Here is a 26,562-nt window from a genome sequence, read left to right as displayed (position 1 = left end):
AGATACTAAGCCATCAAATTGTAGTTCACCCTCAGAAATGTGGTGATATTCTGAATGAATTTGTCTTTGTATTGTACGGAGTGATGGTAAAGCAGTTGGCATGTTCTGGTTAGTGTTGTTTTAGTACAGCAAATTCATTTTGGTTTAGTTCTAGTTCTAGTACTCCAATTCTGTCATAGTTTTAGTTAGTTTTAGTTCTAGTATCCCAATTCTACCATAATTTTAGTTAGTTTTAGTTCTAGTACCCCAATTCCACTAAAGTTGTAGTTAGTTTTAGTTCTAGTACCCCAATTCCACCAAAGTTTTAGTTAGTATTAGTTCTGGTACCCCATATTTCTGTAATTTAGTTAGTATTAGTTTCATTTTAGTTAGTGTTAGATATCTTCACATATACTACCCTTGGTAGCACCCCCTAGACTTACAGAAACTTTAGATTTGGTGTTTTGATGTTCAGCACTATTTCCACTTACCATTGTGCACAAATGTACAAAAGCTCTAATAGAACTGAGCTTAAATAACCTAAATAGGCAGAATTAATGCTGAATAGCAATGTTTCAGAGGAGGTTGGACACGATACAAGCACTTCTGAAATTTATTTCTGTTAATTGTGTAATTCTTATATATGACAAGGAGTAAGTGATAGAAGAAATGTTTAGCAATATCCACATCATGTTACCTTGTGCTTCTTAAGATGAACAGCAAATTCTTATTGCAAGGCGGGTGTGTGAGATTCTAATTCTCTTTTTGATTCTCTGTAAGGCCAAACTAGCGGCATCCGCTCTTCTTTTTCAATACTCTGAGAGGCTTTGTTAGCATGCACATTGCTTTCTTCGACAATCATTGTGTTTAAATACACGTACATATAGCGTTCCTATAGTATTACACATGGATTCCACCCAGCGAATGCTTACACACGTGATCCTGTAGATTTCAAGATCAATTTACGTGCCTGGAGTAGTGGGGTTGAATGGGGTTGACCGGCTGAATAGACTAAACTTGAAGTGCACTCTCGAATGGTGTTTGTGAAAACTTTCGTGAACACTTGGTTAAACTTTCAATACAAAATGTATGCACTCATGTGTGCATGTCCAACCTCCTCTGACAATGTTTATGGTAGCATTTGCAGGCATTTGCATGCATCGCCATCTTCAAAGTAAAGTGTTAAGTGGTTATAGTGTACAACACCCTTTTATGTAGGATTGCTTGAGAAACCTTTTAGTTAATTCTAGTTCTTGAACTAAAAGTTTTAAAGGTTTTGGTTTAGTTCTAGTTTTTGAACCAAAACTTGAAAGAATTTTAGTTTAGTTTTAGTTTTAGAACTAAAATAGACCACAATTTTAGTTTAGTTCTAGTGTACTAGAACTAGAATTAAATTGCTGTACTAAAACTAGATTTAGTTCTAGTCCCTTAGAACTAAAACAACACTAGTTCTGGTGTATAAGATTATATGCCATTGGTCCTCCATACAAATACAAAGATGTAGAAAATTTTTTAATTATGGAACTATGCCTTCTTGCTTGTGGCACTTTTGAGGCATTCTTTTCAGCATTTGACAATAATTGCTGAAACAATGACAATGTATCAGTGTGCAGCTGTGCACTGTCTACTTGTTTATTGTTGAGCCCTTTATGTGCATACTGAAACGAATTCATAATAGCGGGTTCTGATTTTATCAGCTGCTCAATTTGGTGTGCCAATTCATAGTAGTCTGTTAATAAAGTCTGTGCAGGATCATACTTCAACAAGGCTATTTGCTTTCTAGTTGGATAAGACCAGTCAAGCTTAGGTTTTTTAAATGCATGATCAAAGTCAGCCCCTCCTACTTCCTTTTCATAGGAGGGGCTAACTAAAAAACCTGACTATCACAATTGCGATTTTGCTTGGAAGCTACTTGGAAGTTTCCTGGTGCAGTATTTGATAATGCCACCACACCTGTTTTGGCATCTGGTGTGGTGGATGCTTCAGAGTTGATGATGTCTGGTAGTGCTACTTCACTAGTGATGCCAGGCTCTGGTGTTTGTTCTGGTGATAATTCGTTAGGATCACTTGATACATCAGAACTACCTGACACCACTTCAGATTTTAAAGAGATGGCAGTGGTGGTATCTAGGATTTTGCTGTCACCAGCTAATTTTGAAGATGGCTTTGTACAACTCTGTTTTAAAAAGTTGGTTATAGCCAGCTGATTCCCATTGCTTTTCTTCGGATTTTGCACATGATCCTTTATATGTTTACTCCAATTGGAGAGTTTAACACTACCATTTTTGACATGAATAGGCTTTTTTTTCTGACATCGCATGCAAAAAATTGCTGCATTAACACTGATACCATTAGAGTGCCGTTCAACCTCAATTTTATAATCTGTGTGCTCCTTTACTTCTCTTAACTGAATATTTGTTTGAGCAGAAAGCCAATTCTTTATTTGGACACGAATTTTCGAGTGAATATCACTCAAATCTTCTGCTTCATATTCATGGACATCCATTTGTGCATTTACGTGACTACTATCTTTTGGTGGTAAAGAAGACTGAACAGCACCAGCATTGGAGCTTGTTTTAGGGATTCTAGAATGCACCTTATGCAAAGACTTGCCTTTGGCTACCTTTTTTTCATTTTGGATGCTTTGTACAAACTTTGAAATCAGTATTCTGTGTCCAGGAGGAATGCTGGCACTTGAACTGGCCCAGTTGTTACGAATAAACCTGTTAATTATATTTTAATGAAACAACAACCAATGTCAACAGAACTATATATTCACCTTGCATCCTGAGGAAATGTCTTGTTCACAAAATCAAGTATAATGTCAATGTCATTAGGATTTGTTGTTGGGCAAACATCCATGTCTGCAATGACTTCTAATGTGTCGTAGCCGCAAGCTAGAAACATGTTTTTGATATAACTGGGAAGTTGAAATTTTGTTGCATGACTACTAAATATGTCATCTGGTGCACTAATGTGCTCTGTTGAGCTTTTATCAGGACTGCTCATTATCTCTTTTATGCGTTCACACTGCAGCTATAACCTTTCCAGTATGGAACCTTGTACAATGCACAGCCAGGTTACAGGTAGCTTTCCTTGCTCACAATCTGTAGAGATGTAATTAAAGTTTTGCCGCTGCCCAAATTTTACCTCAACCACTCTGCTTGAGATTTGATCAAGATAACTATGTGATGTCAATATAACAACACTACAACATCTATATTGGTGCCTCACCTTAACTGAAGAAATTGATGTGTGATAAATTATATGCACTGATCCTGATAGTAATGTTCCTAAATGTACGGACAATTATGCGAGATAATACACTGGTCCATGTATACTGTACATACATACTGAAAAACGTTCTGGGTTCCATTGGTATAGCTATAATGTATTCAAAGTGACAACAGCTAGGGAATAATATATAGTTTGCCACAACAGTATTGTTTTGCAAAAGGTGTCACATACCAGCTCTCATACCAGCTATAGGCTAGTCTATAGCTAGTGGCTACAATTACAGATAAAAGCATATGTGACAACAGCACATTGCAATTTTATAATATTGTTTATTAAATGTAGTACCCCAGGGTATTTACACCATAGTACAACATACACCATATTTATTTACACCAACCTGAGTACCTGAACCATGCATATTAAAAGCCCACATAGCTTGCCGCTACCATTAATGCACCAACACTGCTGTCCCTAATAGTAGCGACCATGCAGTACTAGCTAGCTAGCTTCAATTCAGAAGAACAATAGCATTGCAACAAATTTGTCACCCTTCATGAAGGTACAGCATAAAGCTTCTACTTTGCTTTAGTATAATTTTTGCAACCATGCAAAGCTATATGTAGGCTAAATGGCTGACGAAATTAACTCTAAGATCAGTTGTCAGCACTGAGCAAGTGAGAATAAAATTGACCAGCTATAGCATTTAGTAGTTACCAAGACATTCTTTAACATGCACACATTTAGTTACTATAACTCTATATAGCCGCTATATAGCTAGTAAAGGATGTCCAAATACTACTATTCAAACAAATCAACGTACCACTGAGAACTTGTAGGAGCTGTTATTGAAAATTGTTAGATTACAGGATTATTATTATTATTATTATTGGGGGTACAGGTAAGGAGGCAAAGCCTGTAAAAACCTGATCTAAACAATCAAACTACTACAAAAATAACTATACAATATCATACTGGTAATCATAATAAAATCTATCTAGGTGTGTCTTAAACAAATTGGTTGAATGAACATTAACTGAGTCATATGGGAGTCCATTCCAATCATTTATAATTCTTATTTCTTACTGAATAAAAGTGGATGTTCTGGAATCCGGGAAACCTCGATCCAACAGCCAGCCGACGGAGAATGAATTAGCTGGTATATATAGTGGCTGTAGTTAGCTGCTTCTGCGATGGCTCGCACTCACTCACGAAGACTTAAACCTCACTAGAAACGCACAGGAACACTCACTGTAATACACATAGGCGTATATACAAAGTGTAAAACCAGGTGCAAAACAGGTGAGAGTTAGCGTCTTTAGCTTATGAGTGTGTTATACTGTGTTAAACGGTAATTTACGATATAATTTTCATAACATTTATTTCAAAATATTTCTAATTACAAAGTTGATTCCGCTTCAGATTCCCATAATTCCATGATTCCTTGATTGATTCCAGTGATTCCTGAGGTCTTCGACGTGATTCCGAATCGTGGCGGACCCCTCGCAAATGTCAAGAATAGTACGTGACGATTTTCGCTCCAGCAATCACTCCCAACGGTCAATATGGTGAAGAACTAACTTCCTCTAGCTTCATCGTTCTATCTTGTACTATGGTAGCCACTCGTTGGTCTTTGTTTTTCTCTTGCACACCACGCGACACCACTATACCAATTTCTGACGAAGGCAAATCGTACCTGGAACCGCTGCTTCATAACACCGCCCTTCGCTACAGTTTGTAGGCAGTATGTAAGGTCTCTCTTGTGGCTACGAAGTAGAATCTCCACACAATTCGGACGAAATCTTGAGCACAGTGACAGGAACTCAAACCGGAACTTAATTTACTATCCGTAAACTTCTGCGCACTCCCGCGCACTGGGATATAAAACAGTTATATCCCGGAAAAAATATATATATATCACGTGACCCAAAGAGTGGCGAAATAGACGATATGCACACTTTATTACTCGAACGAAAAATGATCAATTAAGCGTAGACGGCGCAAAACTCAACGGTACCTTAAAAGCGGAAGTCCCATACAAAAGTATGGGAAGCAAATGCGGCTCGAGCAATAACTCACCACTCGAGCTAAGGACAGGCAATCTCGCTTGCCATACACTTCTTTTGCACGGAAAGAAGTGTATGGCAGGCGAGATGGCCTGTCCTTAGCTCGAGTGGTGAGTTATTGCTCGAGCCGCATTTGCTTCCCATACTTTTGTATGGGACTTCCGCTTTTAAGGTACCGTTGAGTTTTGCGCCGTCTACGCTTAATTGATCATTTTTCGTTCGAGTAATAAAGTGTGCATATCGTCTATTAGACCCATCCTCAGCAACTCACTTCGGCGAAACTTTTCAGCTGTGGTACCGTGGCGTTTAGTTCTACTAATGGTACCCTCGAAGGTTTGAACCTAAATTTCGTTGAATTGTCGTCTTTGTGTTTTATTGAAACAGCCGGTGCGTGCTATTTGGAATGAGATGTCTAAAGGACCTATAAAACGAAAAGAGCTGGCTAGTTCAGTCTCACCAGAAGCTAATCGATCAAAGAAGCATAATCAGGAAGGTGATACATGTGTTAATTGTAAGATTATTATTAATGATGGGGAAGAATGTAGTATTCAGTGTCAGTGGTGCCAATTATGGGTGCACAGTAAGTGCGCCAATCTGAAGGATGAAGAGTGTGCTATTCTACGTAAGCCCAGCATTAACTTTGTGTTTTTCTGCACTACTTGTGCGCCAAATTTAGATGAAGCACTAGAGTTCATTGAAGACAATAAGACTGATAAGTCAGTACACTCACTTGTATCAAAATACGATTCCTTAGCACAGTCAGTTAAAGATCTCTCCTCTAAAATCGAAAGCCTCTTCTCCAGAAATAGTAATCTCCAGATGGAGATTGACTCTGTTTCAGAATCAACTACCACCCACACTCAACCAAATGAAAAGCCGACCTCTGCTGCAACCACATTGACTATTCTAGATGAACTGGCAGACAGGGAGCGAAGAAGCAAGAACCTGATAGTTTACAATTTTAGAGAGGCATCCGACTCCAAGTCTGACACACCAGAGATTAAGGACCTAATCAAGTCTGTCTTTGATCTTGATGTCAACCTAACTAATGTAGCACGCCTTGGCCGCAGAAATGAGTCCAAACCAAGACCTTTACTAATATCTCTTGAGGATGTACTTGCTAGAGGCTCAATCTTGTTTCAATCCGGAAAACTCCGCAATTTTGACCAACACAAGAATGTGTATATAGCACCAGACAGAACCAAAATGGAATGAGAGAAACATAGAAAATTAGTAGATGAATTAAAACATAGGAGATCTAGTGGGGAACAGAATCTGGTTATTCGCAATGGTGTTATTGTTTCCATAATTCGTCGTCATCAATCCTCTGTCCCTAGCAACCCCAGTACCTCTAATCAGCATTCCTGATAACCCTTCAGTTTGTAATATAAGTAACTCTACATTGTCTGATTTGTGCCAAATTCCCCAAAACAACCTCAACCCTAATCGAAATTCCAATTCTATTCATGCTCTCAAATTTATTTCTCTAAATAGTCAAAGTATTGTATCGAAACGGGCCTCCCTTGCTGCATTACTAGATGAATGTGACCCTGACATTGTGGCAGTATGTGAAACATGGTTAACACCAAACATTTCCAATAGCGAATTCTTCCCTGATGGGTATCATGTTTTCAGAAGAGATAGAGCTGATGGCTATGGTGGGGTACTTTTAGCATGCCGGAACTCAATCAACTGTCAGGAATTAACATTTGACACTAACTCTGAAAGTGTAGTCTGTCGGGTCACTCTAAACTGTCACCAATCCGTAATAATATGTTCCTTCTACAGACCCCCAAACAAAGAGGTTCAAAATGTAAAAGACCTGTGTGATCTATTTACAAGTATTACAACAACTTACCCTAACATACCCATCTGGCTGGCTGGTGACCTAAATTTGTCCAATATTGACTGGGAGAATAGTTGTACACAAGGCTCTGCATATCCCCTTGCTCTATGTGATACAGTTTTTGATTTTTTACAAGAATATGGTTTCACTCAAGTAGTGAACTTTCCTACCAGAGCAAACAATACCTTGGATGTATTTATCACTAATAGACCATCGCTCATCCATTCATGTAGTTCCATAGCAGGTATCAGTGACCACGAAGTTGTCTGTATTGAATCCTCTATCACACTTTCATAACAACAATGCACTGAGAGAAAATTATATCTTTGGCACAAGGCAGATACATCTTCTATTAATGAAATTATAACCCAATTTACTAGTTCCTTTTTAAATAAGTTCTCACCTTCTACTCCAGTTGACACCTTGTGGGAAGAGTTTAAGATGATGTGTTTCGATTGTTTAGGTCTTGTTCCCACCAAACTTCGTTCTAATAGATCAAAGCAACCTTGGATAAATGCTTACATAAGGCGACTATCACGTAAGAAACAACGCCTCTATAACTTGGCCAAATTTTCTAACAGTAGGCATAACTGGGAAGTTTATCGAACCTTTAAAAGAAAAGTTCAAGGAGAATGCCGCAAAGCATATAACAACTACATTGGAGGGTTAATTGATGAGAAAGGTTCTGTTACAAAGAAACTGTGGTCTTATATAAAGAACCAAAGAAAGGATCATTGTGGTGTAGCACCTTTGAAAGTGGATGGAGTTGTCTACAATGACAGTCTAGATAAGGCTAAGATCCTTAATCATTATTTCACAGTGTTTACACTAATCACAATGGATACACCCCCACTGATGAATGAGCCACCGACAGCAGATATTGATCCTATTCAGGTTGACATTAATGGCATTGTTGAGCTATTAAATTCTTTAGAGACTCACAAAGCTGCTGGACCTGATGAAATACCAGCACAATTTTTGAAGGAATTTAGTGAACTTCTTGCTCCCTCACTTACTGTTGTTTTCCAAGCATCGTTAAACCAGTGTTCTTTACCGTCTGATTGGAAAAGGGCATATATTGTACCCATTTTTAAGAAGGGTAACCGTGCTATCCCTAATAACTACAGACCCATTTCCTTGACTTGCATTTGTTCAAAAATTCTAGAACACATAGTTTATTCACATGTATTTGCTCATTTATCTCACCATAACATTTTATGTGACCAACAACATGGCTTTCGTTGCTTAAGATCATGCGAGTCCCAACTGATATTAACTGTAAATGATTTTGCTGAAACCTTGAACAATGGAGAGCAGTCTGATGTAATATTTTTAGATTTTTCAAAAGCATTTGACAAAGTGTCCCATTACCATCTATTTCACAAGCTCCATCATTATGGCATTCGAGGAGATATACTAGATTGGATAAAGAACTTTATGTTAAACAGATCTCAATGTGTAGTAGTTGACGGTCAACAAAGTGACCTGACTGGGGTATCATCTGGTGTTCCTCAGGGGACAGTCCTCACTCCCCTATTGTTCCTTTGCTTCATTAATGACCTGCCTAACAGAATTACATCTAAGATAAAACTTTATGCTGATGACGTGCTATTGTATACTACGATTCATTCCCAAGATGACTGTCACAGATTACAACAGGATCTTAACACTTTAGAACAATGGGCAGCTGACTGGAAAATGTCATTCAACTTACAAAAATGTGAATTTCTTAGAATCACTAACAAGAAGCACCCAATACTAGCTCAATACACACTGCAAAGTAAAACTATAAAAGAGGTAACACATGCTAAGTATCTAGGTGTAACTATCGACAAAAACTTATCCTGGTCAGAGCACATTAAACAAATTACTAAAAAGGCCAATAATACCAAATGCTTCTTGCAACGTAACTTGAGCAAGTGTCCTCTCCAAGTCAAAAGTAACTGCTACAAAGCCCTGATTAAACCTATCTTAGAATATGCAGCCACAGTCTGGTCATAGAAAATGTCCAAAGACGAGCAGCACGGTTTACATTTAACAACTATTCTAGATATTCCAGCGTCACTGAAATGTTATCTAACCTTGTGAGAGATCAGGCCAGATTCAACAGGCCCAGCAGCCATATAGGGACTGAACATTGTTATTTGTATCATGATATAACAATCTTGACTATTCTAGAACATTCTGAGAATTTTGTATAAATAGAGCTGTGTTGTACAGTATATTTGCCTTCTCTTATTTCATTTGAATGAATGATTGCTGCTGTATCCCTGGTGAAGCTGTTGAGGAGACTGCTACTGTTGGCTATCTCGGTGTTGTTCCTATCACATTTGGTGACAGGAGTGGGATTGTCCTCCGTGCAGATGTCAGAGGAGACCTACCCGTGTATGCTCCATTCTGGGAAACGTTATCAGCCAGAGATGAGCGAGGTCACTGAGCTATTGAAGGCCTGGAAGGAGGAGCGAGAGAAGGAGAAGGAAGAGCAACGAGCAGAGCGAGAGGAAGAGAAGAGGCGGTACGAGGGACGCCTAGAACAGCAGCAAGAACGTTTTGAGAGACTTATTGAAGGTCTAACGGCAGAGAGAAGGCCGCGTCGCGTGGAAGTAGGGCCAGAATCACTGAAGTTGACAAAACTTACGGAGAGTGACGACATTGAGGCTTTCTTAACAACTTTCAAGAGAGCAGTGGAGGCTCATGGGGTGGACAGAGATAAGCGTGCTGCTATCCTGGCACCTCAGTTGACGGGGAAAGCTCGTCTGGCCTACGCCGCGATGACTGACGCCGATGCTAGAGACTACGACAGAGTGAAGGCAGCCATTTTCCAGCGTTACGATATTAATGAGGAGACTTACCGACGACGCTTCCGTTCTATCAAGCCCTTGGAGAACGAGACGCCGGTGGAGTTGGCAATTCGAGTGAAGGACCTGGCAGAGAAATGGCTAAGGGACTGTCGAGACAGGGAGGCTGTGGTAGATGTAATGGTGAAGGAGCAGTTTGTGGAAGTACTACCAGAGGAGGTAAGGGTCTGGGTGAAGGAGAGGAAGCCTAGAAATACACAGGAGGCTGGTAGACTGGCAGAAGACTACCGTCAAGCCAGGAAGGTAGAGCTGTGGGCACCTGCTCAGAAGACTGGTGTTAAGAAAGGAACACCTGGTCAGAGGGGTTGCTATTCTTGTGGACAGCTGGGACACATGGCTAAGGACTGTAGCAGTAGTGGTAAGAAGGTGAGCCCATCCACTTCCAAGGGTGAGGATGTGCTGAAGGTGGAGAAGAGGCTGAAGAAGGATGAGAAGCCTTTCCTATGTTACAATTGTGGGGGACGTGGACATACTTCAAGGCAGTGCCCCAGTGATGCGTTCTTCTGTGGTGCAAAGAGATTGAGAGACCATCGTGGGAAGAAGCCACTGGTAAGACAGTCATTTCGCTGTAAGGGGTTTGTAGAAGGTCAGTATGTTGATGAAATGGTATTAGATACTGGTTGCTCTAGAACTTTGGTGAGGAGAGAACTTGTAAGAGAGGATAAGTTGAATTTGGAGAAGTCGGTTACGGTGCAATGTGCACATGGAGATGCTGTTGAGTACCCTGTGGCAACTGTAGAGATTAGTGGGCAGGGGAGAGTGGTTATAGTGGAGGCAGCCGTGTCAGACAAGTTGCCACACTCAGTATTGTTAGGTACTGATGTTCCAGAATTGGTGGGCTGGTTGAAGAGTGAGGACCAGGCTCTTATGGTGGTGACCCGGAGCCAAGCTGGCAGGCGGAGCAGGAGTCAGCCTGGGCAAGATAGGGGGGAGCATGATGTAGTTTTGTCCGATAGTGGAGAAGTGTTGGATAGCGGAGAATTGGTAGAGACTACTTCAGTTAGCGGAGAGGTAGCAGAGGAGCCAGGCAACAAGGAGTTCAGAGCAGAGGTAGAAGAGGGTAATATGAGTGTAGGATTGCCCTTACAGGAGCTTGAAGAGGAGTCAAATCTGCCTGTTGATGGGGATGTGCTGGCAAGTGAGTTGAATTTGAGTGATGATATGTTTGTAGGTGGTGAGAAGGACAAGGGCCCAAGAAAGCCTAGGTCTGAGAGAAGGAAGATGCGTTATGAGCACGCCAGAGCTCAGAGGGCATGTGTTGGGGATCTTAACCCAGCTATTTCAAAGGAGGAGTTACGGAAGCTTCAAGATGCTGATTTGATGATTCAGGATCTGAGGGAATTGAAACCGGACCAAGTAGTGGAGCAAGATGGCTTGTGGTACCATTTATGGGTAAAGAGGCAGCCACCTGGGCAGACGGTGAAGCAGTTGCTTTTACCCAAACCATACCATCATATTGTTTGTAAGTTAGCTCATTCTATTCCAATTGCAGGACACCTTGGCCGGGATAAGACAGTCTGTAGAATTACACAGCGGTTTTATTGGCCCACAGTATTCCGAGATGTAGCAGAATACTGCAGGAGATGTCCACAGTGTCAGACAACTGCTAGAGGGAGTCAACTCAGAGTACCACTTGTTCCCTTACCAGTGATGAAGGAACCGTTCGAGAGGATAGCCATGGACATTGTGGGTCCATTACCACGTAGCAGGAGAGGTAATCAATACATTTTAGTTGTATGTGATTATGCAACGAGGTACCCGGAGGCTATTCCTTTACGTTCCATTGATGCTGGGACAGTGGCAGAACACCTCATACAATTGTTCTCTAGAGTTGGCATTCCCAGGGAGATTCTGTCTGATCAGGGTACTAACTTTATGTCGCAGTTGTTAAAGGAGTTGTACAACTTGTTGAATATCACCCAAATCCGTACTTCACCATACCATCCACAAACGGACGGCTTGGTGGAAAGATTCAACAAGACCCTTAAATCAATGTTGAGGAAGTTAGTAAGTAAGGAGGGTAAGAATTGGGATAGTTTGTTACCATATGTGTTGTTTGCGTACCGTGAGGTACCTCAATCTACCACAGGGTTCTCGCCATTTGAATTGTTGTACGGTAGAGAAGTGAGGGGTCCATTAGATGTGCTGAGAGAAGAGTGGGAGGCGAGTAAGAAGAGTGACGAGAGTGTATTGTCCCACATCCTGCAAGTGAGAGAGAGGTTAGAAGAGATGTCAGAGTTGGTAAGTCAGAATGTGAGAGAGGCACAAAGGTGTCAGAAGTTATGGTATGATCAGAATACTAGAGAAAGAGTGTTAGAGCCTGGAGAGGAGGTATTAGTGTTGTTGCCAACTTCAAGCAACAAATTGTTGGCTAAGTGGCAGGGACCCTATCGTGTGATACGCAGGGTAGGGGAAGTAAACTATGAGTTGTCCATGCCAGACAAGAGGAGGAGGAAGGCCATATTTCATGTGAACATGTTAAAGAAATGGCACCAGGCAGAAGATACATGCTTGTGGGCAGCTAGTGTTGATTCTGAAGAAGAAGAAGACACACCTTCATGGAGAGGGGAGAGTGGTAAGTCTCCCTCTGTAGGTAGTCAGTTGACTGAGCAGCAGAAGGGACAGTTATTGGAGCTACTGACTGAGTTCAAGACAGTAATGAGTGGGAAGTGTGGGAGAACCTCCATTTGTCAGCATCGTATAAGAACCGTGGAAGGACTACCGGTACGACAGCGGCCATATCGGATGCCACACATTTACAGAGAGGCAGTTGAGAAAGAGTTAGAGATGATGTTGGAAGAGGGTGTGATTGAGCCATGTGTCAGTGAATGGGCATCTCCAATGGTGATCGTCAAAAAGAAGGATGATACCATTCGACTGTGCGTAGATTACAGGAGACTGAATGCTGGAACACAGCTGGATGCATACCCTATGCCAAGGGTCGAAGACATCTTAGATCAGTTAGGCCAAGCTAAGTATATCACCACATTGGATCTTGCGAAAGGGTATTGGCAAGTTCCTGTGGCAGAGGAGGACCATCACAAAACAGCATTCATCACCACTAAAGGGCTATACCAATTTAAGATGATGCCATTTGGGCTCTGTGGAGCACCCGCCACATTCCAAAGAATGATGGACGAGGTTATCCGGGGAATGGACAAGTTTGCTAGCGCCTACCTGGATGATCTCATTGTGTTTAGTTATAATTGGGAGGATCATCTTACACATCTAAGAGTAATGTTGAACAGATTGGGAGAGGTGGGGCTAACAACCAAGCCCTCTAAATGTCAGTTTGCTATGGCAGAATGTACATATCTGGGGTATGTGGTTGGCAATGGAGTGGTGAAGCCAGAGGCAACTAAGTTACAAACTATAGAGCAGTTTCCTTTGCCAACCACAAAGAAGCAGGTCAGATCGTTTTTGGGGCTAGCTGGCTATTATCGCTGTTTTATTCCTGACTATGCAACCATTGCTGCTCCATTGACTGAATTAATCAGGAAGTATGAGCCGGAGAGAATTAGTTGGTCAGAAGGTTGTAATAGGGCGTTTTGTGAGTTGAAGGGGAGGTTGTTGTCTTATCAAATGTTAATTTCTCCCTTCCCTTTACCTTACAGGTAGATGCTTCTGATGATGGGGTGGGAGCAGTTTTAAGTCAGATTGATGAGGAGGGCATGGACCACCCAGTTGCATACTTCAGCAGGAAACTATTGCCCAGGGAACAGAAATATGCTACCGTTGAAAAGGAGTGTTTGGCCATCAAACTGGGAATAGAGAAGTTTTCTGTCTACTTGATGGGGAGAGAATTTACAATCCAGACGGACCATCGGGCACTGCAGTGGCTCTCAAAGTGTCAAAATTTGAACAGCCGATTGACACGGTGGAGCATAGCTTTACAATCCTACAAGTTTAAAGTGCTCCATCGAAGAGGAACAGAGAATGCTAATGCTGATGCCCTCTCACGGATCCCGGTTGCCATCAAGATAAGGGGGAAGGGGTGTGAGAGATCAGGCCAGATTCAACAGGCCCAGCAGCCATATAGGGACTGAACATTGTTATTTGTATCATGATATAACAATCTTGACTATTCTAGAACATTCTGAGAATTTTGTATAAATAGAGCTGTGTTGTACAGTATTTATTTGCCTTCTCTTATTTCATTTGAATGAATGATTGCTGCTGTATCCCTGGTGAAGCTGTTGAGGAGACTGCTACTGTTGGCTAGCTCGGTGTTGTTCCTATCACAAACCTTAACTGGCCCACCTTAGCCAAATGCAGGAATGAACAGAAGGCTACAATGTTATTTAAAATTATATCTCACCAAATCGATATTAATGCTGATGATTTCCTTTTTCCTAATCCTAACCTACATCACACCAGAGGCCATGATAAGAGATTTTTAACCCCAATGACTAGAATTGACTGTTATAAATTTTCTTTTTTCCCCTCTGCAATCAATATTTGGAATTCCTTACCCCAACACGTGATTGATTTAACAGAGATTGACCAATTCAAGCACAGCGTAGCTGGACTAGTAACTGTTTAATAATTTATCAATGTGTATATATGGTCTTGTGTATAGTAAATATTGTATAATTATATAAGTTGTGACTTGTTGCGCGAAACATTAAGATTACCAAGAAGATGACCTGGCCATTATTATTATTATTAATTAGCAAAGCCCACCAGGGGCAACACGCTAATGTGCATTACAAATCACAAATTGTTTAGCTTATCTATAATGTTCTTAAAAGTGTCAAGGTTAATTGTGTCAATGTTGTCAATTTTCAAGTTATTCCAATCAATAATTGTTCTTGGCAGAAAAGAATACTTATATAAATCAATTCTGGATTGCAGCTGTGCAAATTTGAGGGGATTATTGGCACGAGTATATGATACAGGGGTTGGCTGGGGTAAACAATGATTTGGTAGCACCAGTAAGTTTCTTACAATCTTGAATAATAATATAAGTCTAGCATTCCTTCTCCTACTTTTTAAACTTGACCATTGAAGGTAATTAAGCATATCTGTAATACTGTGTTGTTGACTGGATCTGTGCCATGGTTTATTAAGAACAAATCTTGCAGCTCGGTGTTGGATCATTTCTAATTTGCTAACTGTTGTTTGGTGATAAGGATCCCAGATGGCTGAGCAGTATTCAATAGAAGGTAACAATAATTGTTTGTATAAGTGTTCTTTGATTTGTATTGGGGCATTATATAAATTCCTTTTCAGAAATCCAAGAAGACGGTTTGCCTTTCCACAAATATAGTTAACATGAGGTTCCCATGATAGTGTATGATGGAGGCGGATACCAAGATAGGTGTGCTCTGATACAATATTCAATGGAATATTAGACATTTTATACGTAAAAGTGCTTTTACTGTGGTGGGTTGTAAATTGTAAAATATTGCATTTGGGAATGTTAAATTCCATCAGCCAGTTGCTAGCCCATTGTGTTAAGGAATCTAAGTCATTTTGCAGTATTCTGTGATCGTTGGGCGTAGCTATAGTTTTAAAGAGTAGAATGTCGTCAGCAAATAATCTAATTTCACTCTTGATGTTTGTTACAATATCGTTAATGTAAATTAGGAACAACACAGGACCAAGTACGAAACCTTGTGGAACACCAGATGTAACTTGACATGTAGAAGATCTAGAGCCTTCTACTACAACCTGTTGGGTACGACCATGAAGGAAGGACTCTAGCCACTGTAAGACAGTTCCTCTTATACCATAGTAATTTAATTTGTAGAGAAGTCTAGAATGAGCTACTCTGTCGAACGCTTTAGAAAAGTCTAATATAGCAGCATCAACTTGCAGGTTCCTGTCGATATCTTTTTGCAATGTCATTAACAGTAATGAGTAGTTGAGTCTCACAGGAATGTTTTGATCTAAATCCAAATTGGTAGTCTGAAAGAATATTGTGGTCCTCCAAATGCTTCATAATTTGACTCACGATGATATGCTCCATTGTTTTACAAACTACTGAGGTGAGTGAGATAGGACGGTAGTTGCCTGGGTGAGCTTTGGAACCTTTTTTAAATATTGGGGTGACATAGGCATGCTTCCATTGTAATGGGACTTCACCAGATTCTAGTGATTGTTTGAAAATATGAGTTAGAATGGGAGATAATTCGGCAGCTGTGGCCTTCAGTACATACGGATGCAAGGAGTCAGGTCCTGGGGATTTGGATGTGTCACAGGTACTTAACAAGTTGTAGACTCCTTGTTCGGTAATCTCAAATGTAGGTAAAGATGGAAATAAGGATGGACCTTTGTCAGGAATGTTACTATTATCTTCAGATGTAAAGACAGACTGAAAGTGTTGATTGAGGGTGTCTGCTTTTTCCACAGGATTGGTTATGATATGACCATTTATAGGATTTATTAATGTACTAATACCATTGTTTTCTTGTTTTCGTGACTTGATGTAGTGCCATAAAGACTTTTTGTTACTGTCTGGTGATGAAGTTAGGTTTGTCAGGTAGGATTTGTGTTGGTACTTTAGTTTATGATCTATCTCTTTTTTGTAATGATTTATATTCATTCCAGTCACTATCTCGACAATAACGCTTTGCTCTTCTATAAACTCTTTGCTTTTTACGTATGAGTCGTTTTAAAGCAGGAGACAGCCAGGGAAGGTGAATTCTTGTACTTAATTTCTTGGTAGGAGTATGAGTGTTTATTATTTCTTGTAAATTTTGTAAGAAGAAGGACCAATTTTCATCTAAGCTTTGGGGTGATGCTTGATTTATTTCAAAGTAATCATGTGACAAGTCTGATAATTCCTCGCTTATTTTTTCCCAGTCAGCTAGCTTGTAAAGGTAAACAGTTCTGGGATGTTGTTTAATTACACGTTTAGGAATCTTGATGGATACTAAAACAGCGTCGTGGTCACTCAAGCCTGGAAGTGGTTCACATTATATCACAGAATTAGGATTAGTAGTAAAGCATAAGTCTAAAACATTTTGAGCTCTTGTAGGGAAGGTGACTAACTGAGACAGTTGGTAGTTGTGTGATAAGTCAATAAGTTTTTCACGAAAGTGACATGATACATAGGAATTTATTAGTGTACTGTTTTCCCAGTCAATACCTGGACAATTAAAGTCACCTCCAAGAATGATTTGAGTGTGGGGATACTTTTGCTTAATCGTGTCTATGGAAGACTGCAAGTTGTCAAGTATTGTATCACTTGAGTGAGGAGGACAGTAAAAGGAGCCAACGATAAAGTCATTGTTCTTGTCAAGATGAACGTGAGCCCACACTATTTCAATAGTTGAATTGTCATTAATTTGTGTACATGGTATAGAGCTCTTTATGGAAATAAACACACCACCACCAGAAGTGTTTCTGTCTTTTCTGTATGTTTGATAATTATTTGGGAAAACCTCAGAGTTTAGAATAGATTCATTCAAATGTGATTCTGTCCCTATAATGATGTCAATTGCATAGGTAACCAGAAAAACTCAAGTTGGGTTCGTTTGTTAGTAACACTACAGAAATTTACAATAGACAGTTTCAAATCACTTAATACATTATTTGAGTTTGGGTTATTAGTAGAGTTATTAAATACCTGTGAATTTGAGTCAGGATTTGAGTTAGTTATAGTGGAAACAGGGAGTCAGGATGACTCCATGCTTGTGGCAGAGGTATTATTAAGTGGCTGTGCTGATACAGTTACATACTCTAATTTGTTACCATCTGTACTCACTTTGCAGTGAAGCTTGTTGTTGAGGTATAAGGAATCATTTCTTATTTTGATGTATCTCCGTTCGGTACCATTGTCAATTAGGGATCTCCTTTCCTTCAATAATAAGCGTTCCTTTTGACGCTCCTGGGGAGTTAGATCAGGTTTTATGTAGATTGGAGCTTCAAGCTTAGACTTAGGATGTCAATTGCTGTGTTTGAACGAAGGAACTTCACCAGAAGGGGTCTGGGACGCTCACTCTTTTGGTCATACTTGCCGAGACGATACAAATCTTTTATATCACTAGGTTCAATGTCAATATCAGTTGCAGACAGAGCCTCCATCACGTTTTCCATGTCCTTTTTCATTCGGAGTTGTCTGTTGGTATTTTGGGGATTTTCTGCTACACCATACACAACGATGTTGAATTTCCTATCAATGTTGGTGGCATTTTGATAGACAGCATTTGAAACTTTGTCAACAACTGGAGCACGAACAGTTTGAGTAGAAGTCTGCTGTGGTTGATTAACAAGGTCTAGTTTGCGTTTAAGATCATTTAGAGAAGTTTGAAGTGTAGTAATGGTCGACATTAAGCTGTCTATTTCTGCCTTCTGCGCTTGGATCTCACAGTATAGACAAAAGAACGTGTGTTCTTCGCCAGCATCTCTTAATGTCGCGAAGTTCGTTGCTGATAACCCAGTGCATCTACGATGTACCCACGCGTCACAGTAGCCTTCACAATAGATTGCATCATCACCTTTCCTGTGCTTTGTAGCTTCTTTAATTACTTCATCGCATATTGGGCAAGTACTGTTTCTTTTGGATTTCTTCTCGCGCTGGTTTGAGCTGTCTTTAGATCTTGGTCGTTTCAACGGCAGTAAACCTGGACTGGGAGTTGAAATTGCGTTCAACGACATTTCTGTTCACGAAGGGGAAGGAAAGCACAACTTTTCTTCAGGAATATCTTCTTGGCAGCTTACTTTCAAGGAGACGACAAAAGTAGCTGCATACCACAATCGAAAGTACTACCCGTGTCATCTGCGTTACCTCCCAAGGAATGAACAATGAAGCCAATATGTGTAAGTGTGGCATGTTCGAGGGCATGTTATATACTAACTATGTACCTAGTCTTGTATGCGTCAAGTCTGGGCCTACCCTTGTAGTCAGGATCCCTCAGTTTGACTTTCGGTTAGATCGTAGATTATAATCTATGGTTAGATGCACTTTTAGCTCTGTTTACTTTGTACAAGATATTGTTACATACACGTGTTAATAGTGTGTTTACCCGTGGCTAGACATTGGGTCACCTAGTGCTAATACACGGTTTGTCCTGTCAGTTTAACTAGTTAATCCTTGATATCCTTTGTATCAGTGAAAAACTCATATCGAAACTTGCTATTGGGGATTGTAAACCGAACTAGTCAAAATAAAATTTTACATAACATCAAGGTTTGCTATTAGTTCTTATGAATTATGTATCATAACTAAAAATCAACTCCATGTCATTTTGGTAGTCTTAGCTTAGTCAAACCAGTTGGTTGAAAACCTTGTCGACATCCATCATTTTTTGCCCTTTGTAAAATACATGCATTTTGTACTAAATACAAAAATGCAAGCATTAGCACCCATAATCTCTACAGGACATTATAGAAAAAATTTAAAGCCCCTACACAATTCCGCCCGAAGTAATGCTCTAGCATTACCATTGGTAACATTTATTTACTATTGATTACAACAAAATATGCGCCCCCATGCAATTTATATTGGACAATTTAATTACTCTGATGGGACAATCCCCTAAAAGTAACCTGTTACCCTCAACCAAATTTGGTATCATTCTACGTGCTGATTAAGAATCTGCCTGAAGTAAGTGCCTAACCAACTATTGTACTGGGTTACATTGTAAAACATACGAAAGAAAACAGGTTTTTCCTGCTCTTTTATTACGTATCTGAATGCGTAATTTGGCGACACAAGGCTCTATCCTGCCTTTTCTCTTAGTCACTTCACAAACTCCTATATATCACTCGATTCGCCATTGATCAAGGATTCTGATGAGCCATACCAGACCTCTGAAAATTTAAGTATGCGGAAGGTATGGCGCCATGTTTAATAGAACGGTGTCATTTTTGCGTCTATTGTATGTTACGGATTTTTTAATGTACGGTAAAAGTTGACAAATGTTTTGATATGTGCAATTCTATTTGCGAAATTAATGTATACTGCATACACAATGAGCTTATGGGAAGGCTATAGCCATTGCACGTATCCTGTGCACAATAAATAGCTAAACCGGTGATACTGTAGAGTTTGGCATATGCTTATAATAAACACTTAACAGAACTAGCCAAATTACTTTTTATTATTAATGTATGTTTTTAAGTGCATGCGCCTAATAAGAAAACCGCATTGTGAGTGTTCATGTTAACTAGCTTGGAGTGGTGTGATTTGCAGTCACCACATGTACCAATATTTGGAGTCCAAACATTTTGCAAATCCTTCATGTGGAGTAGTGGAATTGTAGAGCATGATTTCCATGCTACAGAAGACCATTTCACTCATATGTTATTGACAAGTTAGACTGACACTCATGCAATATATATATATATATATATATATATATATATATATAGCTGTAAGAGTAGGCTTCCTCCCTTTTATTTCACTCAAAAATCACTCAGCAATATCTGCAGTGTCCAAGGAATGGGCCACAGTGTATATGTAGTTTTGAAATTATAGTGCTAGACAGTAGGAAGAGCAAGATAATCGATTTGTAAAGCTACTATACTGAAAATAACTACAGGTGCTTACATTCGCAGCCATAACTTCTGTTTGGATTAGTCTACAATGTTGCAATTTGGCTTAAAATGTACACCGTGGATTAGCACATCAGCCAAAGTATAGTATTAGCCCTGTATATACTTGCACATATGGATATGAAGGCGGTTTGGTAGAAGAAACGATGACAATATTGCTTACGTTTACCGCATCGTAAACAAATGCATGTGACACGCATACTGTTGGAGCTAGAGAAATGAAACAAAGATTTTCGAACTCTCCATGAACAAGCGAATAAGATGGTGTATAGTTTTAATCGATTTGAGTCTTGCGTCTTTGAGTACTGGCCCGATAAAAAAATTGCGTAGCTTTTTTTGCAGCATGCAAAATTTTACAAATTGTTTTTAAATTTCAATTTTCTCAATATGCATGCTTGTGCGAACAAGTTGGCTTTTTGCTGAGACGGTCACATATATTATTATAGTTATTTTATTATGTGGGTAATATAATATGTACTTGTAACTAAATAGTTCAGTTGCAAGTAACATGTGATATGTAATCAGTTACTTTTAAAAAGTAATTGTCCCAATACCGCAAGTGTATGCATTGATCAAGTCTGGTTCCTGCATTCTTTATGTTTTAGTTACGTTTCTGACTCCCTGTATTCACAGGCTTTGCCTCAGTCTCACAGGTCCCTAGTGGGATAGCATTCACGTAATAAACACAGAAAGTCAGCCACTGTCAGTGGTAGGTCTACACATGGTATCAGAATCACATTTTGGGTTTATAATCCTACTATGCAGTGCTGTGTACTTTATAATATATATTTGTTTCTTACATGTAACAAAACATGAAAATTACATACTTACCTGTATCATTGGCTTGTGAAGATGGAGTGCTAATATTATATCTGAATAACCTTAAGGTGACTAAATTAGCCATGTTAACGATTTTAGCAATTTGGTTTTTTCACTAAATTTAGTACACGCTAAACCTCCTAATTGTGTATGGTGAATTAATTACATCAATTCACTACTTCATAAAATTGCTAAATTTTGTATGCACTAATTTTGCCAATGTACATAATTGTTAAATTTTGTGTATCACTAAATTTAGTCCCTTAAGGTAACGGGTGATTGTAATTACTTCTTATAGTCATGTCACAACTAAATTGTAACCCTCAAGCTGTGTAGTAGCATCTGCTTCAGTGCCATATGTAGCACAGGGCCATCAGACTACTAAATCTCATATCATATGGATTCTGTAATGACGATAATTTTTACCATATACATTAACAAACCATGAAGTACCAAATTTACAAGTATGACACGTATAACAACTTAGCCTATATAACTCTAGTCAGAGCACTTATATATCCAGCCAAGATTCTGTTATGTTAGGTATGGTAGGAACAAATCCAGTATCCTTAGACACAATGCAGTCATAGTGAAGATCCTCTGTGTGGTATAGTTCAAAATGACTGGGCACATTAAATTGTTCAGGAGAATTGTTGGAAACATTAAAACGTAAATGTTTCCTATTATTGAGAGGCTTAACACATGTCCATTTTCCTGTTCTGCTTCTAGATGAATATTCGTAAACAAAAATTGGGACTTGAAAGTAAGTTGCTGCAGCAATTAGCTCCACCTGTGTTCCCCAAGAGTTGTTATTTGACAGTAATTTTACATGGTCGTGGATAGATTGACTTTGGTTAGGTGTGAGATATACTTTAAATGTGGTTGCATTTAGCATTTCAAAACCACATATTAGCTGGCGCAAAATTAGATGTTGATCTTGGTTGTTGAAAAGATGTTGTGATAAACAGCGAAACAAACAATTGCCATCTCCAATAATATGCTTTTTTTGCTTGAAAGAAAACATGACTATAAGAAGTATTGAAGGTTGAATTTTTTGCGTTTTCTGTAACCTATTCAAAAGTAATAGTACTAGGTAATTTCATTTTAGTGCTACTGACCTTATTGTCATCCACGCTGTTTACATTTGTACAGCCAGTTCCATTCTTCTGCAGGAAAACATGCAGTACATTGCAGTAATACATTATCATTACAAGGATATCATTTACTAACCTTTTCTACATTCTGACAGTGTGTGGTTGGTTGTAGCTGCACACAAATCCTCTTAATACAGCATCTCTTCTTTTTCCCTGGCCCTCCAAACTTGATCATGTCCTTACAATTTAGACATTGTCCACAGTCTGCGAGGCAACATCCTGAGCACAAACCACACCTTCGTTTTCTCATAGGACCTAAAGTTGCAAATGAGTGTGTATGTGTATATGTGTATGTATGAATAAATAGTGTGTACATGTTTGTGTGTGCGTGTGGTGTGTGAGGCAGCATAGACAAGTGTTGGCCTGCTAATCAGGAATAATTCCCAGTTATGCCAATTAATTTTGGTGTTGTTGTTTCCTTGAGCAAGAAACTTTACTCACATTGCTCCAGTCTACCCAGCTGTATAATGGGGACCTGGTGGTCTGGTGATGAGACCTCCTATGCATTCCAGGAGGATTGCCTGCACAAGAATAAAGTGCCCGAGTGGCGTACAGGCATCCTAGTGTTAGTTCGCTGGGCAGCAATAGCTGTGATTTGCACGGCTGTCAAAGGCTTTACTTTGCTTTGGATTTTTTTTGGCTACATGTGTAGTACAGTGGCCACACTGTTTAAACAAGTGAAACCTAAACAAAAAGTGATACTTGCATGACCAATAATGACAATAACTATATACTGATTTAGGCCATCATGGTACTCTGTTTCCAGTTTATGTGTTGTCTATACTTAAACTAATAGTACTAAAGTAAGTGTCCTATGTTTTTATACATATCAAAGTTCACAAGTTGCACTATCTGTGACCATCTCAGTGAAAACCCATCTAGCATGCATATTAAGAAAAATGATTTTTTTAAAAACAATTGTGAAATTACATGTGTTACAAAGAATATTTGTGCAAGTTATAGTTGAGCCATTACTCAAGAAAGGAAGTCTTAAATTGATTAAACCAATATACCATCTTATTCACCTACTCAAGGGGAGTTGGTTCAACTCTGTAGACTAATCCAAACGGAAGTTATGGCTGCAAATGTAAGCACCTGTAGTATATTTTTAGTATAGTCACTGTACAATTTGATTTCCTTGTTCTCCCTACTTTCTAGTGCTGTATTTCCAAAACTACTCACCATAATTGACCATAACTTTGGCGAACCATTCCTTAGACAAAGCAGATATTGTTGAGAAAATAAAAAGAAATTCGAAAGTTGTGTGGGGTTTTTGCTGAGATGGTCACATATACACACTGGCTGAAAAATACATATGGAGCTATATGTATGATATACTTTATCATTAAACTCTACCTTCATTAGCAGATCTAGACTTGGTTGACTTTGACTGAAAATCTTCAGAGCTACTAATATTTGGTTTTCTCCATCGATGTGAACATGTGATGCTTGTTTTACTTTGTCAGCAAACACTCCTACACGATTCTTATACTTCTCATACAAAGTTAGTTTTTTATTACGCTTTTTCATTGGTAAACTACGTAGATTGGAATACTTTTTAGTTATAATAGAGGTATGTTTCTTTTTCTTAGGTGAACATCGTAGAGGTAGGTTTTCTTTAGTTGGCAAGGTAATCATAGCATTACGAAGTACTTTAATAATTTGATTGTTGATATTTTTAATACTTTCATAATCTTTACTGGTATATGAAAAATCAACTAACAGTGTCAAGTTGGAATGTAGCTTTTCAGACATGATCTTTACTGACTGTGAAGGCCTTTGCTCATTTTGTGGTGATGGTGACAGATCTAAGCTAGCATTGGACCCATTGTCATAAGCATCAACACTATTCACTATACCATGTGGTTCGTTAAAGGTGTCGGTAATTGTTTCATTGCTAGATGTAGAGTCTGTATCCAGAGCATCATTACTACAAAGAATTTCAGACGTATCTTCAGTTGTGTTGTGGTAAGAAGTGCTAGAGTATTTCTTGTCAGTGCAGTGCAAGATAAATGAATCATCTATTGTTACAAAAGTGTTGTTTCGGAAATATTGTGGTAAGGATTCCCATGAATACCCTGGCATTAGATGAAAAATGGCAAAGAAGTGTTTGCATGGAAGATAGTTCCGTTGGAAGTCTGCACATTCACAGCTAGGGAAAACTGAATCACTGCCCAGTTCAACATTGTACCACCATTTCTTTGCAACATCAATGATGTCTACAGCCCCTTTCGATTTTACTAAAAATGTTGTTGATCCTTGTTGAGCAACATCTCCTGAATGAAAATCTGACTTAGCTGAGTGTATGCGCTGCATACAGTGTTTAATGAAATAATGGGGTCGGTTATGTAAGTAGGCAGGAATACTTGGATCGTAAAGTTTAAATTCAGATAAAAATTTAGTGTTTGCAGTAGTGTACTTCTGGAGTAAGTCTGGTAGAAAACTATTTATTATCAATTCGCATAACCCACTGAGTGTTTTGTCTGTACGAAGATTGTTATAATACGCTTTGAATAACTTGTTGAGGGCCTCAACTCCATCGTTGGTCTTGATACTCGCATGAAGGCCAGGCTTACGAAACCAACGCTATAAGTATACAGAAAAATTACATACTCATGCATTACTCAAACACATAGTCTAAGAGTAAACAAACTAATTTGCCAATATACAGTGTGTAAGGGCAGAGCTTATGATAAGAATTCTCTGTTGTCCTGCCACAATGTCCTGACAAACCAAAATCGGCCGGACAATTGCCAAAATTGACTGGACATGAGATGAATGCCCAACATGTCTACTGTAGCATAGCAAATGAACATTATAGTGGTAAGACATCACATGCATTACTGCAGCTGTTATGTGGTTAAAGTACACCAGTGGGTTGGCAATGGTACATTTATGGTCACTCCCTTGGGTTGTAAGAATGTATACTATCTCCTGGCAACCAAGTGAATGTTATTGTTGATAGCATGCCAGCTCAGCCCTTAGGCTCCTTCTTTATGCTTTGATGGGACACTGTGTCCGGACAAATTGCATTATGGTCAGACATCTATGCAATTTGACCGGATTTTGTCCGGTGTCCGGACGTTATCATAAGCTCTGTAAGGGTACATGCACAGGCTTATAATGAACATCTACAGGTTTATCAAAGCTGTGCACTATATTTTTCTACTTGAGATATTGAGGAAAACTAGCTATTATAAAGTAGTTAGTGCATGTATTGTTGCTAGGATATGTGACCCACTGAGCGAAAACCTGACTTATTTGTGTTTTCCTCAGCTGACTTTTTAGTTATCCAGAAGAAAAACCAATAGACTGGTAAAGTTTCAGCTTTGTCTGGTAAGTACTTTTGGAGTTATAGCAGTAGACAAGAAGAGTGAAACTACTGATTTGTACAGTGCCTATATGAAAAACACTGCTTGAAGTATCTTAGTTTACTACAGTGGTATATCCCCAGTATATGGAACAGTTAATTGTTTGTTATTTTAGTAGTTTTTCAGTAAACCCGCATTCACTGATGTTTTACTGAGAGTTTAAAACTTAGTAAAATAATTATGTTCCATATACTTAAGTTTACTGATAGTTTACTATCAGTATAACTACAGTAAGGCATCTTAACAAATTAGTAAACTAAGAACCTTCAAGCAGTGAAATTTACAGGCGTTCATTCAATCGATTAGAAGTCTCAAGTGCAATGGGCTATATAGTTGGGACTCATGTGATTCTATTCACCATGAACTGGTGCATACCTTGTATAGTTTTTAGCCTAAATACAACCATGCTATCTAGCAAAAAGGTTGGTTGAGCTCAAATACAGGGCTGATAAAGTGACATTTTACCACAACGTAAACAAACACACATAACTCATGTTTGCTTCATGGTAAGAAAGCAAACAAAGATATCTTTACTCTCTATGATGAGGCAAATCCACTGGTACTTATATTAGATATCATATGGAGGGAAACTTTGGTGCCACTAAAATTTGGCAAATTTGGAAAATGACCATGAATTTGCCAAATTTTCCCCATCCAAATATTTTGTTAGTAAAGAAAACAGCAAACCAAGTCTAGAACTAAACAATTTTCTACTCGACCAAGGACTACTTG

The 26,562-nt window shown here is 39.1% G+C and overlaps 2 protein-coding genes and 3 long non-coding RNA genes across 5 annotated transcripts in view; 2 read left to right on the top strand and 3 right to left on the bottom strand.

Annotated features, from left to right (window-relative positions):
• Positions 1-26,562, bottom strand: part of LOC136237220 (uncharacterized) — a 351,388-nt gene that overhangs the window by 284,508 nt on the left and 40,318 nt on the right. The gene's annotated exons all lie outside the window — the stretch shown is intronic.
• Positions 14,643-15,806, top strand: LOC136269236 (uncharacterized). Its single transcript, XR_010707252.1, has 3 exons — positions 14,643-15,148; positions 15,216-15,303; positions 15,573-15,806. It is a non-coding gene; the product is annotated as an uncharacterized lncRNA (long non-coding RNA).
• On the top strand, positions 15,898-16,428 carry LOC136236954 (uncharacterized). The gene is made up of 2 exons (XR_010692257.1): positions 15,898-16,186; positions 16,233-16,428. It is a non-coding gene; the product is annotated as an uncharacterized lncRNA (long non-coding RNA).
• Positions 20,991-21,588, bottom strand: LOC136268828 (uncharacterized). Its single transcript, XR_010707131.1, has 2 exons — positions 21,318-21,588; positions 20,991-21,143 (listed from the first exon to the last, which is right to left on the bottom strand). It is a non-coding gene; the product is annotated as an uncharacterized lncRNA (long non-coding RNA).
• Positions 22,349-25,033, bottom strand: LOC136268825 (uncharacterized). The gene is made up of 3 exons (XM_066064289.1): positions 23,816-25,033; positions 22,536-22,714; positions 22,349-22,471 (listed from the first exon to the last, which is right to left on the bottom strand). The coding sequence occupies exons 1-2, from the start codon at positions 24,773-24,775 to the stop codon at positions 22,706-22,708; spliced, it is 969 nt and encodes a 322-aa protein (XP_065920361.1). The 5' UTR covers positions 24,776-25,033; the 3' UTR covers positions 22,349-22,471; positions 22,536-22,705.

This window comes from Dysidea avara, chromosome 10 (genome assembly GCF_963678975.1).
Source record: "Dysidea avara chromosome 10, odDysAvar1.4, whole genome shotgun sequence".
NCBI lineage: Eukaryota > Metazoa > Porifera > Demospongiae > Dictyoceratida > Dysideidae > Dysidea > Dysidea avara.
This window is presented reverse-complemented; position numbering and strand designations above follow the sequence as displayed.